This window comes from Corvus moneduloides, chromosome 8 (assembly GCF_009650955.1).
Source record: "Corvus moneduloides isolate bCorMon1 chromosome 8, bCorMon1.pri, whole genome shotgun sequence".
NCBI lineage: Eukaryota > Metazoa > Chordata > Aves > Passeriformes > Corvidae > Corvus > Corvus moneduloides.
In genome coordinates, this window is record NC_045483.1 from 5736679 (window position 1) to 5755708 (window position 19030).

A 19030-nucleotide genomic window follows, 5' to 3' on the forward strand; every position below is an offset into this window, starting at 1 on the left:
GGTTCAAGTTGGAAGGGGCCACGGAGCTCAGCCGGTGCCACCGCCCTGCCCAAGCGGGTCCCCAGAGCCCTGCACTCAGCAGTGTGTCCACACGGCTTTTGGACATCTCCAGTGGGCGACACTCCACACTCTCCGTGGGCGGTCTGTCCCAATGCGTGGTCACTGCACAATACAAGTTCTTCCTTGTATTCAGGTGGAATTCCCCGTGTTCCAGTTCCTCCCCATTGCCTCTTGTATTGCTGGGCACCACCGAGCAGAGCCTGGTCCATCCTCTGACACCTCCCTTCAGGCACTGACGGACATGGATGAGACCCCTGCTTAGTTGTATCTTCTCCAGGCTGAACAGGCCCAGCTCCCTCAGCCTTTCCCCAAGTGAGGAGCTCCAGTGCCGTCATCATCTCCGCAGCCCTCTGCTACCTCGCTTTGTAAGTCACGGGGCACGGTTCATGTGAAATGTGACACAAAAGGAGGTGGCCCTGCTGGCAACCACCTCCTGGAGTCACGGCCAGGAGTTGTACCCCTGAGCAACCCAAAACACAGACATCCCTGTGCTTCCACACAGGCTGGCTTGTGCCCAAGTGGGGACAGAGTGTGAGGAACACTCACGGAAGCAGAACAACTATTCCTGAGTAACTCCATGCATCAGGAAGCTTATTAAGAATGTAAAGAGCTTATTTGCAAGTCTGAATGATCAGTGGTACCTGAACATTGGACTCCATGATCTTAAGGGTCTTTTCCAACCTAAATGATTCTAGGAATACCATGACACTGATTAGAAGAAACTTCCAAAATAACTGGGATAACCAGAGAAGCATCAGAAACTGCTGAAGAAAACGTGCAGTTCTGGGAGAGGCCAGGCCTGTCCCTGCCTGGCTAGGGAACACACCAAAGGGCAGCCTGCCATGTGATTTTCAGGAAGTCATGAAACACACACATTTAATATATTCAACTGCCACCTAAGTAGAGACATGATGAGACAGACTATAAAAGCTGCTCCTGACACAAAATCGTCTTGATCCCAGCCTGGAGGGCTTTCAGGAACTTCAGAGAGATCCAAAAACACGGAGTGGGCTGCCCAATAGCAAATCCTGCTCTAACCCAGCAATGAATACCGGGCAGCACACCTGCAGTGCCCATCAGAGCACAGCTGTCCCCCTGAGAAGGCTGCAAGGACTTGGGACAGGCACTGGCCCCAGCCACTTGGGGACAGCTGCCACCCAGACCTCAGGTAGCTGACTTTTAAATTAATTCTATGAACACAAGAAAAGGACTTGTTCGGCACTATAAATACCTTAGTGATGACTCTGCTTCATGCAGACCATACTAAAATACAGGTCTGTCATGGTTTAGGAATGGAATTCCCCAGTTTAGTGTCCCCAGTGAAACACCCCAGACCACACACCGCTCGCTCACGTCCTCCCCACCTCCTCCTGAGATAGGATGGAGAGTTGGAGATACAAAAAGGTAAAGATCACGCGTTGGGCTAAGAACAATTTACTAGAAGCAGCAATGGAGTAAGAAAACGAACAGTAAGAACAGTGCTAATAACAAGAGTGGGCGAGACAGGCGAATGATTCACTCGGGGCCCGGCGCCACCCGACCGCCCCCCGGCAAACCCCCCTGTACCCCGGTATGGTCTAAGGCTCACTCAGACAAAGGGCTTTGTGGAGCTCGCCCCGCGATCGCCTCCCGATCCCGATCCCCCTCACGGCCCCGATCTCCCCACGACCTTAGCTCAGGATCCCTTCAGGGTCCCGGTCCCACTCCCACTCCCGCTCCCGCTTCTTCCACGATTCCCCCACGGTCCCCTCCCGGTCCCGATCCCGATCCCCTCCCGGTCCCGCCTGGCGGCTCGCGCGCGCCCCGGGCGGAGCTTCCGCTTCCGCCGCCGCCGTCACGGCGCGCGCGGGCCCCTTTCCCTCCCCTTCCCTTCCCGCTCCCTCCCTTTCCGGCCGCGCGCGCCGCCTGGCTGGAGCTCGGAGCCGCCGCCGCCCCGTGAGGAGCCGCCGCCGCCGCCGCCGCCATCATGCCGGTGTACTTCCAGCGGCCCGAGAACGCCCTGAAGCGGGCGAACGGTCAGTGCGGGCCGCGCCCACACACACACACAGCGCTGGGTCGCCTCCCGCGCCGCTCCTCGGCTCCCGGCCGCGTCCGCCCCGGGACCCCTCGGCCGGGCCGGCCCGGCCCGGCCCGGGAGAGCCCACCCGGAATTCCGCGGCGGTGAACGGAGTCCGCCCGGGAGCGCCCGCCCGGGAGGGAGCGGGCGGCGCGGCGCCGGCGCGGGGAAAGGGCCGGGCCGGGCCGGCGTGGCCGCGCCGCATGGCGGAGGCGAGGGAGGCCCGGCGGGCGTGAGGAGCGGGCCCGGCCCCGCCTCCCGCTCCCCTGGGCCCCACGGCCGCCTCCGGGCGAAGGGGGAGCTGCCGTGGCCGGCTCTGGCACGGCCTCATCCCGCGCGTCTGAGCCCGCTGGCGGGCAGGGGCGACCGGGGCTGGGCGTGAGCGGGTCGGGCCGCGCTGCCCTGTCGGGGTGATCTCAAACCCGGGCTGATCCCGCGCCCTTGTGTCCCCTGTGGGCTTTGTATGTTGTATGCCGTCCTTCCCGTGACTCTGGTAAGAACGCAAATGGTAAAACTTCGCTGCTGCACAGGCTGATAACACTGGTTTGCTTCTGGTAGACCAACCAAGGGAGACAATCCAGCGCTGTAGCCGTCGCTTGCTGACTGCCACATAAAAGCTGGCCTGGTTATATTTATCAGCTGGCTCGTTTCGGGCCAAACATATGGCTTTGACGCTTCTGTTTTTTATAGTATCCTATTTTAAGCCCTTAGCAAGACCATTTAGACCCTTCATTGTCACAGGGTTGATCTCAAGATGACACTTACAGACATCCGCAACTTACATATGATGTATGGGTCTTAAAATGACAGCAGAAGAGGCTGTGTTGTCTGGGGACTGTGCATTATTCAAGTACTTAGTATATTAATAAGAAAATGTGAAGGTACTGCACGTCCTTAAGACTTTTAATCAAAAATTCATTGTAAAAGTCTTTCCCACAAAGATAAAAAGATGAAAGATGAAATCAGCTCCAGTCAGCATTCAGGGGTAAAGATGTGTTGCATCAGTCCTTTCACTGGAGAAGATGCACATACCATAATATATAAACTTTAATTATACTTAAGAATTCTTGGGTAGAGTAAGTGGTACCTGGTGTGCAAGTTGCATTTCTGGAATATTGGCCTTAAACTGCTCATCATTATTATTGATGCTTTCCTGGTATTTAAATTCACGTTTCTTATACTGCTGCAAGTCTACTAAATTATGTGAAGTGAAGGAGTCGAGTTGAACTGAAGGAGGTGTTCTCCAGACAGATGCTGGAAATCCTGAATTTCAGTGGTCTGAATGGAAAACAGGACAAGCAGTGTCAAGTCTTACAAACTGCAGGGGCTCAGTCTTACCACAGCCAAGCATAATAAAGGGTGGAAAGTTGTACCTAAGGCAGATTGTGTGTTGCAGGAAGCAGTTTAATGTTAAACTGACATTTCAAATGGGACCACTCAGTGCAGTTTCCAGAGTTTCAGTGTGTGTGTTTTATATTTAAGGCTCAAGTGAGCATTAGAAGCACTCTATGCTTCATATTCTCAGTGACTTCAACGTACAGAGGTGATGTTTGGAAATAGGAAGAGCTTGAAGGATTTTAAGTACATACAGATATATAAGAAAAGCTGTTTTTTCTTTGTAACTGATAAATGTAGGTCAAGGCCAACCCTCAGCTGTTGTTAATATTTGGCATTGCTTTGTACTGGGGATGTAATGCAACTTTAAGGAGTGTTTTATTGTTGCAGATACTGAGCTTGCTCAGTATTAGAGATACTATAAAGCACATGGCATCTTTGTCACCTCTTGTAATGACATGTTTTCTCAGATTGAAAACTGAGCTTAATTTAGGATTTTGGGCTAGCAGTAGGTGAGTTGTTGATGTGTATCATCTGTTCTTGGCCACTCAGCTTCAGTTGCTACTCTGGATACCTGTTAGCATTTTAAGTAGTATGAAAGAAAAAAGACCAATAGAAGGTAACTCTTACAGCTATTTATGGGCTCAGCTTTACAGTTTGTATGTTACAGGTCTGAGTTTCCATAACTTAAAGAGTTCCTGCTGCAAAGCATGGTGTTGTGTGCTGTATTTCATTATTCAGGTTCATTTTGTGCTTTTACTGAAGTGTCTCTTAAATGAGCCTTAATTATTTGAATTACTTGTAAGAACCTGCTTGGCCAGAGTTAATTAAAAGTTTCAAAACAATATGAATTAATTTTGTGCTTTGTCCAGTTGGTTATCGACCACTGAGGGCTGTGGTTGGAATGCCCTGGCATTGTTGCAGGATTAAACTTGCCTTTCAAGTTAATTTTCATAAATAAAATGTAAAGCTAAGCAGTAATTGTCTCAAAAGCAGCTCTGAGATAGAACAGGTGTGTAAATTATGGGATGGAGGGTGGCTTTCTTAAAATTCCCTTGGTGAATAAGAAAGTGCTGCTGGATACTGTCACACTGTAACCTTGATTATCTTCAGTTGTATCAGGGTGCTTTCTCTAGAAAGGAGCTAACTCATCTTCTGCCAGCTCATTATTTACATAAACTGAGTCCTGATTATGAGCTGTTGTGGTCCTTAAATTAAAACCACTCTGCTGCTTTCAGTCTACATCTTTTGCCATGTTTAACTTCAAGATTCCAAAACTTGGAAGCTCTGTCTGATGTCTGATCCCCTTGAGCAGGCCCGTACTCTAGTAGTTTTTGCCGTTATTTCTTTAGGAATGGAGTGCTTTCCAAAGTACTTGATGGGAAGTACTAACTACCCCTCAGCCTTTAAGAATAGGCATGTTTCCCACTAGCTGTACTTGACCTATCTTATCTATTAAACCTGTTTGCTTCCCATTCTGTATGTTCATTTCTCCTGCTGTTCTGCAGTGCAGAGTACATTCAGAGCAGGGTCTGTGTGTATGTGGGTCGCTGCTTCAGTGGTTGCTCATGGGTGGTTTGCTGTGTTTTGTGTGAAGCAGAATGTGCGGGGTATCAGAGGTGGGAGTTTCTGTGATCCTGAGAGCTCCTGTTAATAACAGCAGCTGCTTAGGGATGAATTAATGGGGCACTGGTTTCAGCAGCAAGGCTGATTTAAAAAGTGCCCAACCCTTCAGCTGAACTGCAGCAGCTTTTGATATAACTTCTGTAAACTGAAGTGCTAAACTACTCAGAAGTTAAAAAAACCAACAAAGGAACAACTTTGCTGAGTGAAGTTTTTTTCCTTCCTCCCTGTCTCACCTGAGAGCAGGACTTTCTCTTTCAGTCACATTCATTGTATTTTTTGCACCTTATTAAATGTCCTTGGTAGGTGCTGTACCCACCAGCCTCCTGGTAGGTATTCCTTGTCCTTGATGGAACCAGCTTTAAAACTGGATGTGTCCATTTTATTCACATGTATGAAGTGCTCAGTCAAGCCTGGATGGATGGAGGGACATCTCTGCTATCCTGAAATTCCCATGTAAATTTGCTGGTCAGCATTTGTTTACCAGTTACGTCACTGAACGACTGGCACTGAGTTGCCAACGTTTTTGATATGGCCAGCTAAATCAAACCATCAATGCACTTCGGGTAGAGTTGATTAAATTCTGGATGTTTCCTGTATTAAGCATAACACATGCATCTTCTGATGTGCAAGTCTTTTGCTAACTGGGATTTTACTTTCAGAATTTCTTGAGGTTGGGAAAAAGCAGCCTGCCCTTGATGTTCTCTATGATGTTATGAAAAGTAAGAAACACCGAACATGGCAGAAAATCCACGAGCCAATTATGCTGAAGTACCTGGAACTCTGCGTGGATCTCCGCAAGAGTCACCTGGCAAAAGAAGGATTGTACCAGTACAAGAATATTTGCCAGCAGGTATGGCTTTGGATTTTTTATTGTATTTATTTATAGCAAGCATGGTATCTGTCAGCTGATATAATCTAAAAGTAACTGATTTGACGTGAATTAGGATTAATTTGCCTTCTAGATGTTCTTGGGTTTATAGCATTTACATTTTAAATGTTTATTGCCTATTGTGGGTGGAAACATCATCACCTTTTTTTGCCTTTGCTGTAGGTTAACATCAAATCTTTGGAGGATGTTGTTCGAGCCTATTTAAAATTAGCTGAAGAAAAAACAGAAGCAGCTAAGGAAGAATCCCAGCAGATGGTACTGGACATAGAAGACTTGGATAACATTCAGACTCCAGAAAGGTGTGCAGCCTGTCTTTAAAATGTAGCAATTTACAGAAAGTATCCTTAATTTTATTCACAGTGTTGAGATATAAATGTGGTAGACTTGAAATGTAATACTAGTGGTGTTCTAGAGGTTTTAAAGGAAGGGAAAAAAGCAGGAATTTTACTTTGAACAAAATCTCAAGTCTGAGTAAAGAAAAGTAAAGAAAGCAAGCAGTAAAGAATACAAAACGTATGTGCAGTGGGGGTGGTTCTGGGAGTTGGGTCACTGCTTTCCAGTGTGTGCTTGGATTTGCATCTGTAGTGGTATTGGAGAGTTTATTGTGGTAAGCTCCTCGTTAATGGTTCATATAGAAATGCTGTTAATTATATTAGGCCAATGTAATTCCTGTATGGGATAACCTCCATTTCTTCTGACCACACTGTGCATATACAAAGAAAAGGAAATGTTACTTTATACTTGCTTGGTTAACTGATGAGATAATAGAAGAAAGGGCATGAAAAGTACGTTCAAGAGAGAATTAATAGGATGGGTAATGAGAACATAGAATGATGATAGAAATGATAGAAAATGGAAGAAATTACTGAAGTAGAGGATATTTGTGTTGTGTAGGAATAGAGCTGTAGTAGTCAAATAATACTTACAAGTATATACTTACAATAATACTTGCAAAAAAGAAAAGGTGACAGATGTGTCTTCAATAGGGGGACACTGCTATTCATGCTATTTCCAGTGCCAGAAATTGTTACAGAGGAATCCACTAATAGTTAAACAGTGAAGATGACTGACCTCTCTTTTCCTTTTTCTCCTTTCTATAACAGAGGACTAGAGAATGGATCTTTTCAGTCACACTTCTCATCTAAACAAGCAGAGTTTATCTAATGTTTTTTAGGTCCTGTTTTCTAGACTCCTCATACTTTTTTGCTGGATTCACTTCGTGATGTGTTGGAGAAGGCACTGGTGACATGTTGTGTTTAATAGTGTATGTAGTACCCAAGGAAGCAAATCAAAACTGGAAATGGTGTAGAAGAAAAGAGTTACAAGAGTTGAGACTTTAGATTAGAAACAGTTCAGAAATAGTTTTAAAAGTTAAGGCTTAGGGAAGATGGTTCTCTGTGAGTTTAACACATTGAGTGGATTGTTCAGCAGAAAGGGATCTTGTGGGACATAGCACTGAATTGGTCTCAGTATCTTGGGAATGCTTCCCCCAGTCTTACATTTCTGTGATGAGGGAATGAAGTTCTAAATGAAAGATTATCTTATCTTACCTCTGACATGTTTAAGCATCTTTTTCATGTCAGAATTTGTAAAGGATTTGAAATGTTAATGTGAGTAGTCTGGTTTCTGATGTGTGCAGATCGTAACACAGCGCTTGTGTCATATGTCGGCACAAAGTGAACTCTGGCAGCAGTGCTGGTGACTAAAAGGGAAGTGTCAGCAAGTACTAAAGTGTCTGCATTGGCAGTGATACTTGACTAGCAGAGGTACAGGACACAGCTCCCTGCTAGGAAAGGGAAGGTGAAAATCCTGGAGTTAGTTTCCTTTGGCTTACTTGTGAAGGATACAAGTTTCTGATGTCTTACCTCTGGAGCTTGAACATGTCAGTCGTATGTGCAGTGGCCAAAGTTTGAAACTTAAAAGTTTGAAATAATTATCTACATCCTTTAAGGGAAAAGGGAGCTGAGGGACTGCTTTGAACATAAGCAATAGACTACTCAGCAGCAAGTAGCTGTTCAGATTTGTCCAGTCTCATCTTAGAACCTGGTAAGAAAAATGGATGAGAATTGTAGGGAATAAACCACTTCTCTTTTTTCTTTTTCCTTACCCCTCTGCCCTGACTAAAGTGTTCTTTTGAGTGCTGTAAGTGGAGAAGACACTCAGGATCGTACTGACCGCCTGCTTTTGACACCCTGGGTTAAATTTCTATGGGAATCCTATAGACAGTGTTTGGATCTTCTCCGAAATAATTCTCGAGTAGAACGCCTATACCATGACATTGCACAGCAAGGTAGGTCCAAAAGATGGAAACTTGAACTATAAAGATGTGGTGTGTGTCCCCCGTTAAGGGGAAGGGAATGTCCAAGATCTGTAGATGCTTGTGGTCGAAAGGAACAACAAGAATCAGAGGGTCCTCAAAAGTTTACAAAGTTTTAGTAGTAAATGACGCATTTGGCATGGAAATTGGTATGTTAGTCCCTGACCTCCCAGCCTAAGCACATGGCAGTGGGTTTTGGATAAAGGAATAGGATGGAAGAGGAGAGGGTTGAATTAAAGAGAGGGTTAGAGAGAAAGAATGGGAGGGAAAAGGAGAGAAATCACCAGTCCTCACTCCAGTGTTGATCCAGCTGATGGGGTGTCCAGAGTCCTGGGGTGCACATGCATCTGGGCTTCGTGGGGGGACCTTTTTATAGATAAGTTTCTCACTTGTTATGCAAATCAGTTCTCATGCTCAGTCTGTTCTTGACCTTTCTGGAAGTGGGTTGGAGGGCTTCAAAGGTTTTGGGTGGTCTTGATCCCCCCTCTACAGTCCGTCCCCTCTTCTCGACCTCTTTCCTGCACTTGTGCTGTGTTGTGCATATCTCCAGAAGCCAGAACAAGGATTGGTTTTTGAGAGGAACTGTGGGATTAGTGATGGGGTTCTTGTCTGTGTCATTTCCAGTGATTTGAAGGCTTCATTTGACTTTGCCATATTTAAATGAAGTGAGAATTTTTTTCCCACATTTTACAAAGCCAAAACCTGAATTCATGCCATTCATAGGATTTTGTTTGCTCTTAGTTCAAATTAAAAGCTGGAATCACTGCATAAATTAGAACATTTTTAAAGAGACTTAAAGTATTCCCTTTGCTCTTTAAGCTTAATTATGTAGAAACATCTTCATCTTTTGGGGTCAAGATGAAAATGCTCTGCATTGTCACTTATTATGTGTGACAGATTGTATCATGTTTGAGATGTGTTTTGACTGCAAATGAAGCTTCTTTAAGTGTACTGATTTACATATTTGAATCCCATTTAGAACTACCATGAAGTCACCATTAGTGAGCACTTTGAATTTACATTATTCATTTTTGCAGCTTTCAAGTTCTGCCTGCAGTACACGCGGAAAGCGGAGTTCCGCAAGCTCTGCGATAACCTGCGGATGCACCTGGGGCAGATCCAGCGGCACCACAACCAAAGCACAGCCATCAACCTCAACAATCCTGACAGCCAGTCCATGCACCTGGAGACCAGGCTGGTGCAGCTGGACAGTGCTATCAGCATGGAGCTGTGGCAGGTATGCAGCAGGGCTCCCCATCACACTTGGTCTGCAGCCTTTCTGCTCCATGCAGTTCATGTTTCATGGTACACGCACCAAGATGAGGAAAGGATAAGAGCTAAAGAGTAAAGTTTTAATATCTAGAATATTGAATGCTTACTCTGGTGTTTCTGCACAGCATTTCAAACCAAGCTTTGCTGGTAGAACTTTTGTTATTTTTTTGTTTGTTTTTTCTTTTTTCTCTTCTTGGTTTGTAGCTTGAAAATCCAGATGAAACAAGTTTTTCAGAAATACCAGATTCTAAGCAGATAGTTAATGGAGTATGTCCAAATAATTTATTAGGAAAGAAGTATTTATTTTCATGTAGCTGACAAAACTGAGGATCACAGCTTTCATAAGTATTAAATACTTTATAGTCTTATAACCTTTAATGAATTCATATTTTTCCTTTTTTAGGGTGTTGCAAAAAACTTCCTAACAGTAGTGTATTTGGTTGTTTTGGTTTTTTTTAGGAAGCTTTCAAAGCAGTGGAAGATATTCATGGACTGTTTGCACTGTCTAAGAAACCACCCAAACCACAGCTGATGGCAAATTACTATCACAAAGTTTCAACTGTCTTCTGGAAATCAGGAAATGCTCTTTTTCATGCATCCACCCTTCACCGCCTTTATCACTTATCAAGAGAAATGCGAAAGAATCTCACACAAGAGGAGATGCAGAGGTGGGGAAAGATACTTGCTGTGATCTTAGAATCTATTTTTAACCCCCTAGGTTCAAAAATAAACTAAATTGTACCCCAAAAGAAGCAGATGACTTGTATGGCTATGAGCAGCTCTTCCTAAATTGGCCAGTACTAATTGCCTCAAAAGAAATCTAGAGCAAGGAGGATGTTTTACAAAGCTACAGTGTAAGTATTGTGAACATTAGCATCACCTTAGTTTAAGCTTCCTTCTCTTTACTGACTGAGAAGATGAGCAAGTCAATAAATATCTGGGGTTTTGTTTCCTTTTTCTCTTCTGAGTGGTGGTATTTTCTTCACAAGACTTCACAGTTTCCTCTCATGGTGCAGTTGGTGTCTCCTCTGTTATTTCTGGTGTTTTTACACAGCTTTGCATCATGGCTGCTCCTTGTTCCTCTTTTGAATTGGCACATTTATGAACAGGAATTAGTAAGTGTTCTCTAGCAGTTCATCTCTTGTGCTTCTGCTCTGTCACCAGGATGTCCACTCGAGTCCTTTTGGCCACCCTGTCCATTCCCATAACTCCAGAGAGAACTGACATTGCTCGTCTCCTGGATATGGATGGAATCATCGTGGAGAAACAGCGGCGCCTGGCCACGCTGCTGGGGCTGCAGGCCCCCCCTACCCGGGCCAGCCTCATCAATGACATGGTAGGTACTGGGGCTCAGGTGAGCAGCTTCCTAACGCTCAGTCCTGTTCTAGAGCACTGTGCTTAGCTGTGGGACAGCAATTTTCAAGCTAAAACGGCTGTATGGTTAATTGGGACTTAATTGCAGATTCACAAGGACTGTTTGGAAATGGCAGTGGCAGTGGATGCTCGTGTGCACTAAAGAGCCAAATTCAATATTGTCTTTATGTCACCCAAGCAACAAATACTGATTCGAAACCCTGAGGTGTCTGAAACATGTGATCTAGAACTTTGGGGTTTTTTGGGGGTAATTAACTGAACCAAGTGCTTACTTTTCTGTTTTAAATGTGTTTTGGATAAGCACAGGTCAGATGTCAAATGTTGGAAAATATCGATCTAAGTGATCATGAAAACTTCATGTGTTAAATTTGAAGGGATGTTAGATTTATCTATCCTCAGACCTCCCATGATGCTCATAAACAAATTAGATATTAAGTAATGGGTAGTTTCAGAGAATGTTTGAATTTCTTGGAGTCATTTGCACTCATATCTGAAACTTAGGTTCAAAGCTCATTTAACAATTTGAATTAATTCTTCTTGCAGCACCTCTCCAGTTTGCCTCCAACCCACAATTTAAGGCTTCAGAAATTTAATCATGAACAGAGAGATGTGTGGTTTTAGATTGGATGTGGGCCTACATTTGTGTAGTAAGCCTTGTGTCTTAGAAATGGCTGAGGATGGTACTCTAGTCTGTTTACGTTGTTTATGTTGTCTACTTTTCCATTTTTAAGTACATTTAAGTGGTGTAGTGTAGTTACTGTCACTGCAGTTAAGAATGTAATGAAAAATATGTAGTCTCCTGTATTAAAAAGCACATCTGTTGCCTGTTTAACTTGTTGAATATGAAATTCTTAAAGCATAACTATTGGTTAATATTGTATTTATGTTGAGATCTTTGGGTTTTTTGTTGACTGTAGGTCAGGTTCAACGTAGTGCAATATGTTGTCCCAGAAGTGAAAGAACTTTACAATTGGCTTGAAGTAGACTTTCACCCGCTCAAGTTGAGTGCCCGTGTCAGCAAGGTAGGTTTTTTCTGGCTCTGTGTGTATTGGTCTTGACTAATAGTCTGTTATTTGAATATTGATTTGTGGTAAATATCAACTAGCTTTTTCTATTGCCAGATTTTTCAGTAGTAGCCTTGATTTGGTGAAGTTCCATTACCATGACATGTACATGACATCTGATATAGTAAGCCAGGTTATTGAAATAGAATGAAAATTCACTCGGGTCTTTTGGGTGCTATTCAGAGGGCTCCATAAAGGTGCAGAGTTTTGGGAATGTATCAGAAGGTTTTGTTGGTGGAGATGATACTGAGTTAATTTGTGTAAAGGTGCAAAATGAGAAGGCTTTGTGCACACGTGGGCATATGCTGGCAAGTGGGTTGTGTGCTAAGTGGAAAGATAAACCAATGACTGGTTTTACTATTAAAAGGTAGAGTGTTTGGAGGTAGAATAATGTGAGACCTGTTGATTAGGTAGTGTAAATTCTGCAGCTGATGAAGCACATCATGTTCTTTTTCTTTGATAGTGGGAACAAAGATATTTGAGGTGCTAAAAAGAACTTGAAGGTAAATTAGCAGTGTGGTAAATGTTGCCAGTACTGTCAGTCGCCTTCATACAAAAACTGTCAGCTCTGCTTTGTCACTAAGTGTTCTGATCAAAGGATGCACTTCAGTAAAATAGGGCAGTATCTGGACAGAAGTGCTCTTGTTTCAAGAGCTATAAACAGAAATGTTACTTTAATGGTGAAGTTTGTACAGGTCAATGCAGATAGAGTAACTTTTCAGACTTTTGATAGGTTCTGAACTGGGTGAAGGACCAAGCTGAAAAGGAACCTGAATTGCAGCTGTACATTCCTCACCTGCAAAACAACACCATCCTTCGCCTTCTGCAGCAGGTATGAGTAAAGAAAATGTATGTTCCTAAGTATACATAAGTTAGAATATGCTTTGGAGGAAGATTAAGTTGGAAACTTAAATGCTGAAAGAGTTTTTCTTTCCATCAAATAGAAGACTGTTTTTGAAATACGTTTTTCTAGTATATAACCCATATCTTCAGTTTTGTGCATCATTTAAGTACAGCTGTAGTATCTATACTTGATAGTGGGGTACGGTAGTTAGTCTCTTCTCTAGATTTTCTTCATTACTTACCAAGTTTCTTAAAACTTCTCTTTGGAGTAAGGTCTTGGGTATTTTGCTTTGGGTTTTGGTTTTAATGTAATTTTATTATAAAATGCACATTTCATTGACCTGCTTTCGTTACCAGTGATGAGCAGTGTTATTTCTGCTGTGCTAAAGAAATAGTTGAAGGCTAATTAGCAGCATAGCTGGATGTAGTTACTGCTGCCAGTCTCCTTCATACAAAGCAGCTATTCAGGAACGGGGTTTAATCTAAATACAGTACAGAAATAAAATCCTGCAAGAGTATTTACAATTACATTAATATGTATGTATTCATTTGTTGACAATTTAGCAAGTTAACTTTAAGGCTTGTACAACAACTTCTATTGCTGATTTCTTTTCATTGAGGAAAAGTACCTAATGTTCCTGTTCCCATTCAGGTGGCCCAGATTTATCAAAGCATTGAGTTTGCTCGTCTGTGTACCTTGGTTCCTTTTGTGGATGCTTTCCAGCTGGAGCGCTGTATTGTGGATGCAGCCAGGCATTGTGACTTACAAGTGAGTGCTGTAGAAAGACTTGTGTGAAATGATGTCTGGGTTCACATGTATTGCAGATGGAAAGGAACTGGTTGCCAATGTGGAGGAAGAGGCAAGAGTGATCTGTCTTTCAGTGCTCATTTCATTGAATCTTTGAAAGTTCAGCCTCTTCCCTTGATTTTGTTGTTGTTTGGGTTTGGTTTTTTCCTAAACCATAGAAATAAACCTTCATTCAAAGTGTTGTTTTTCTCCTACTAATTTGGCATTTCTCATAGAATGGCATGGCAAAATTTTTTTCAAGTAATTTCTGCTTGGAGCTTCTGTTGACTCATGGTGGTCATAGGCAGAGCAACAGAGAAATTGTTCAATAAACAGTACAGTCCTTTTTCTTCCTTTTTTTCTATTTTTGCAAAGGTTCGCCTTGATCACACGACTCGGACACTGAGTTTTGGTTCAGATTTGAATTACTGTACTAGAGAGGATGCTCCACTGGGCCCTCAGCTGCAGAGCATGCCTTCTGAGCAGATCAGAAACCAGCTGACTGCCATGTCCTCAGCTCTGGCTAAGGCTCTTGCAGTCATTAAGCCTCCTCACTTAATGGTAAGTCATTTAAAGTTTTATGAAAATGTTGACAAGGCTTATATTTTAATGAATGTGTTTTCTCAGATTAGATGTACATTTTACTTTCTTTTTTTTTTTCAGCTTAGTGGTAGTCAGGTTTTTGTGCTTGTAAAGAAGTCATTCTTAAAAGCACTCAACTAGTTAGTGTTTGGTCATAACTTAAATCATGGCAAAATATACACAAGAGGCCTGAATTTAAAGTTTCTGGTCTTGAAAATATCAGGCTTAGGATATAGCAAATAATAACTCTATACATGAGCCTACAGAACTAGGATTTGTTTAAAATTTTGCGTGTGTCTTTAAAAATCCAAGAGCCTGCTTCATTTATTCTTCCTGGAGAAACTGCTGTTGTGAAAAACCTGGAATGTAGCTTTATAGAACAAAACATCCCACAGCTCAAAAACTGACCTGTCTTTGTCACTTCCTTTCCTCCTCCCTGGGGCTTTTGGCTTCAAGGTCAGACTCACATTTGAGGTTTTCCAGAGTTCTGTAGCAGCAAGGTATAAATCAGTCTCAGATTTCCAGCATGCTTTGGTTGTGGCAAGTTAAACCTTCACTTCTTACTAGAGCAGTGGTAAATTTTCATTTCTTTTATGTTTATGAAAGATTTTGTAGCAAACATATCACATATTTTTTCCATATGGAAAAAAGGCTGATGGCAAGATGTCCATGTTAGATTCTTTTTACATGTTGAAATACTAAGTAATATTCTTTAGATATAAAAGCAAAAAATAGAACTCTATCATGACACCTAATGCTCACTTCCTTGTGTTGAACACGTATTGGTTGTTTTATAGTGTTTAAGATAAAAATATTTCTATGTAGATTTTCCCTTCAAAAAAATTTGATTAGTGAATTGTATTAGATTGTCATTTTGAAAGAAAAAATATGCTTTAACTGTACATTCATGGATAGAAATGGCAATTAGTCTTGCACTTGACATGTTAGTACAGTTAGTAGCTGAACAAGACATAAATCCTTCTCATTTAACTCAGTAGTGGTCATTGCACTTGTAAAATTGTAGAACAGTATCAAGGTTAATATTAATCTGTGTGGTTAGAAAAGCTACAGAACAGGCTGATACCCTTTTTTCCTTCACTATTCAGGTGAAAACTTTCCGCTTTTGTCAGGTGTTTAAAAGCTTTTAATTTGTCACATTCGTTATAATTCACAAAATCATTAAATTTGTCTAAAGCTTTTTACTTTTGTGTTTCTGGTACCTCTGTTTATCTTTAAATGTGTGCATATCTGCAGCAAAGTGTGGGTGTTTCAGTGTTTTTATTGAATGCCCTAGAAGTGAGAGGTTACTAAAAATATCTCCCTGAGGGTGCTCACATTTCAGGAGCAGCATGGCTGGGGGAGTGTGGGGAGCTGATTGGGCTGCAGTGTTCGGCTGGACTCATGGGAATGGGCAGCTCCCTGAGCTGGCACAGTGACACCTCCTCAAGTGTACAGCATGAATGTCCATAAAGAACTGTGGGGGTGCTCTGGGGGGTGGGAAGGCTGCTTAAAGAACAGTCTGTGTTCTGATGTGTAGAAGCCTGGTGTTTTTTATAAGGTAATGAAAATGGTTTTAAAGACAATGTTTAAATTGTTGACTTACTTGTTTTATCATCTCACAGATAGTGCTTTGTGTCAATTAGGGTACTTTTCCCTTTTATTAGTGTATTTGGAAAATAACAAAGCTTTAAAAGAACAAAACAGCTTTGGTGAAATACAGTACATGTGGTGATGCGCTTGCAAACAAATACAGAGAAAAACAACCCACACACCCATTGCAGTTAAAGATTTCAATATCAATAACATCTGGGTGTGCAGTATTTTTGGACAGAAAAATGTCAGACTGTCGTACCTAAGCCATGTTGCAGAATGCTGTCTTTTACAGTCAACTTTCTCCATGTGCACGTGATTCTAGGCAGTTGGTGCTACCTCGGGTGCCACTTGGATGAGTGATTAGATTTGCCATCACAGTTGTAATTCCGCTCAGTTGGCAAGTTTGCAGAATAGAATTAACTTTGCGTTTTCCTTGAAAAGCATTTGCTTTGCTTTCTTCCTTTTTAAAGAGGGGCTGTTTACATCGTCTTATTCTTAATTTAAATCCAGCAAGAGAAGGAAGAACAACATCAGCTGGCAGTCACTGCCTTCCTGAAAAATTCCAGGAAGGAGCATCAGCGTATCCTTGCGCGCCGTCAAACCATAGAGGAGAGAAAGGAGCGCCTGGAAAGTCTGAACATCCAGCGTGAAAAGGAAGAGCTGGAACAACGGGAAGCAGAACTGCAAAAAGTCCGGAAAGCTGAGGAAGAGCGGCTGCGCCAGGAGGCAAAGGAGAGGGAGAAGGAGCGGATCCTGCAGGAGCATGAGCAGATCAAAAAGAAAACTGTTCGGGAGCGCTTGGAGCAGATTAAGAAGACTGAACTGGGAGCCAAAGCATTTAAAGATATTGATATTGAGGTAGGTGATTTATTGTTGCAGTGGGAAGTTATTTTGTTATGCTTTCAGTGTTACATTGCTGGGCTACCTGAATTTCGTGGGTTTGTCCTGCAATTGGTCTTACAAACAGTCTCTTAGAAATGAGACTGTGTAAGTAAACTTCAGTTCTGGGTTTGGATGGGACCTTTTTGGCCTGGGGGAGTAAAGACTACCTTTTGTGGGACCATCTTCTCCCTTTTGTATTGATAACTTTACTTGGTTGTAGGATCTTGAGGAATTGGATCCTGACTTTATTATGGCTAAACAAGTGGAACAGCTGGAAAAAGAAAAGAAGGAACTGCAGGAACGACTGAAGAATCAGGAGAAAAAGGTACAAAGCAGGAAGGGTACAAATGTCAATACAGTTTTTTAGTGAATGTGATCTCCTGTGTTGATATGTATATGTGCATACACACACATATATGTATATAATGTTGGAAGTGTTATTGTTTGATACTAAGGAAAGGTAAATGCGTTATATACCAGTTGGGTCTCCGGTTTCGGTGCAAAAATCGTTCTAAATAATGGAGTTGATTTGAAAAAGGACCCTTAAGCTGGATGTGAACTGAGTCATAGTTGGGAAGACTTGTAATTAAAAAATTTTCAGAATAGGTTAAATGTTTAGATGTGAGACCATTACAGAGATGCTAAATTAATTGTGTTAGTCCTCACTGAAACAGAGGAAACTCCACTGCTAGAGCCCTCCTAGATGGCAGAAAAGGATCTGTCTGAAACGTGGGTAGCTATAAAAGTGTGAGAAATGTGACATAAATAGAAACACATGACCTGGGCAAGGTGAAACTCACCCAGGACTTCCTGCCGTATTCAGGAATGAAACAGGGGTTTTATGGTACAGTTGGTGACTTGGGTCACTTAAAACTCATTTGAAGAAAAATGGCAAGTAGAAAGTCGCAAGTTAGTTAAAAGGATTCCTGTGAGAATCTTTGACACTGCGGGCCCGTAAAGCTGTTGCTTATAGTGGACAGAGGAGCAGAAAATACATTAAACAATAGAATTAGTAGTCACCTGAGTGAATATGATCTACCTGGAAAAGTCAGTGCAGCTTCTATAAAAGGAATGTTAGCAAGGGCTTCCTCTTGGAGTTCTCTGAAGCTGTCAAAGCAACCATATTTGTAAGGCTGATCTGATGGATGTAACTAAGTTGGAATTCCAAAAAAGCTTTTTACAAAGTTCTTCACAAAAAACCCCAACTTAGTAGCGTGACAAAAGAAGGCCTTTGAATTATGTTCTGGTTAGATAGATTTAAAAACTTTATATAGGGAAGGCAGGGAAAAGAATCTCCCAGTCTTTGGCTTTGCATATTAAATGATGGGCTCCAAACTTAACATTCTTTGCCAGCAGTGAGAACTTGGTTCTTCTGCATTTTGAGCACTGTCTGCAGCTCTGGTTTTTTATGTCTAAAAGGATGCAGCTGAGCTGGAAGTTTGACAGGAGGCCAACAAGAATTGTCAATGATGCGGATTGGCTTCTGTGGGAGAAATGTCTTTGTAAAATTGTACCCCTCTGTCTGACAGATTTCTAGAGAGAGGATGTGGTACCAGTCTGTAAGAGTGTACCTGTTGTAAGAGCTGATGGTGGGAGCAGTTGTTCTTGCACTGCCTGCAACGGGTAGTGGAGTGAGAAGCATCAAATGAAGCCAGCAGGAGCTGTGTTCAGAACTGTTCGTAGGTAGAAGTTGGATCTTCATGCTGTGAGCCACAGACATGCAGGAGTTCTTTCCAAAGTACATTGTTGTATATGAAAAGCTTTGAGTTCAGAAGGACAAGAGAGAAAATCCACTGATGTTTAAAATATAAAAATACTTCCAACACAGAAAATGCTGGGAGCTGAAAATGGGTGATGCTGAAGAGAGTATTGTGATGTGCCTGTCTCTATTCCTGCATCTGTGCCTGGGAGTGCACTTAGTTGCCAGTGGTAGAGGCAGGTTCTTGGTTGGGTTGACCTTTGATGGTCCAGTGTGGTTGTTATATATATTGCAGGATTCTCCAGAAAGCAGGGGTTTATGTGCATTATGTCATTCTAAAAGATGTGTTATCTTTATTCAGATTGACTATTTTGAAAGAGCAAAACGCTTGGAAGAAATTCCTCTGATAAAGACTGCCTATGAGGAGCAAAGAGTGCATGATATGGAGCTATGGGAGCAACAGGAAGAAGAAAGGGTAAGAATTTTTTGTTCAGTTGATAAAGTGCATTAGCAATGCATGAAAAATAGTGTGTTTTGCACTGTTTGGTTTTTTTTCCCCATCTCTTTTCAAAAAAGAAAGGAAGATTGAAATGTTAGCTTTGTGATTTCATTGTTCTAGTGGACAGCAATTTCCTCTGTCTTTGCTCTGAA

The 19030-nt window shown here is 42.4% G+C and overlaps 1 protein-coding gene and 1 non-coding gene across 4 annotated transcripts in view; both read left to right on the forward strand.

The window, feature by feature from the left end:
- The first annotated feature begins 1941 nt into the window (after positions 1-1941).
- Positions 1942-19030, forward strand: part of EIF3A (eukaryotic translation initiation factor 3 subunit A) — a 29285-nt gene continuing 12196 nt past the window's right edge. For 2 of the 3 annotated variants that reach the window (XM_032115633.1, XM_032115632.1), the window contains exons 1-14: positions 2027-2075; positions 5737-5927; positions 6129-6265; positions 8093-8256; positions 9321-9520; positions 10015-10223; positions 10720-10891; positions 11847-11951; positions 12727-12825; positions 13489-13605; positions 13999-14184; positions 16309-16656; positions 16901-17005; positions 18741-18854. In XM_032115633.1, the coding sequence (XP_031971524.1) occupies positions 2027-2075; positions 5737-5927; positions 6129-6265; positions 8093-8256; positions 9321-9520; positions 10015-10223; positions 10720-10891; positions 11847-11951; positions 12727-12825; positions 13489-13605; positions 13999-14184; positions 16309-16656; positions 16901-17005; positions 18741-18854 (2196 nt within the window). Of the gene's footprint in view, positions 2076-5736; positions 5928-6128; positions 6266-8092; positions 8257-9320; positions 9521-10014; positions 10224-10719; positions 10892-11846; positions 11952-12726; positions 12826-13488; positions 13606-13998; positions 14185-16308; positions 16657-16900; positions 17006-18740; positions 18855-19030 lie in introns of all 3 variants that reach the window. The other variant, XM_032115631.1, reaches the window with a different exon arrangement.
- LOC116447727 lies at positions 13161-13293 on the forward strand. The gene has a single exon (XR_004241674.1). It is a non-coding gene; the product is annotated as a small nucleolar RNA SNORA19 (small nucleolar RNA).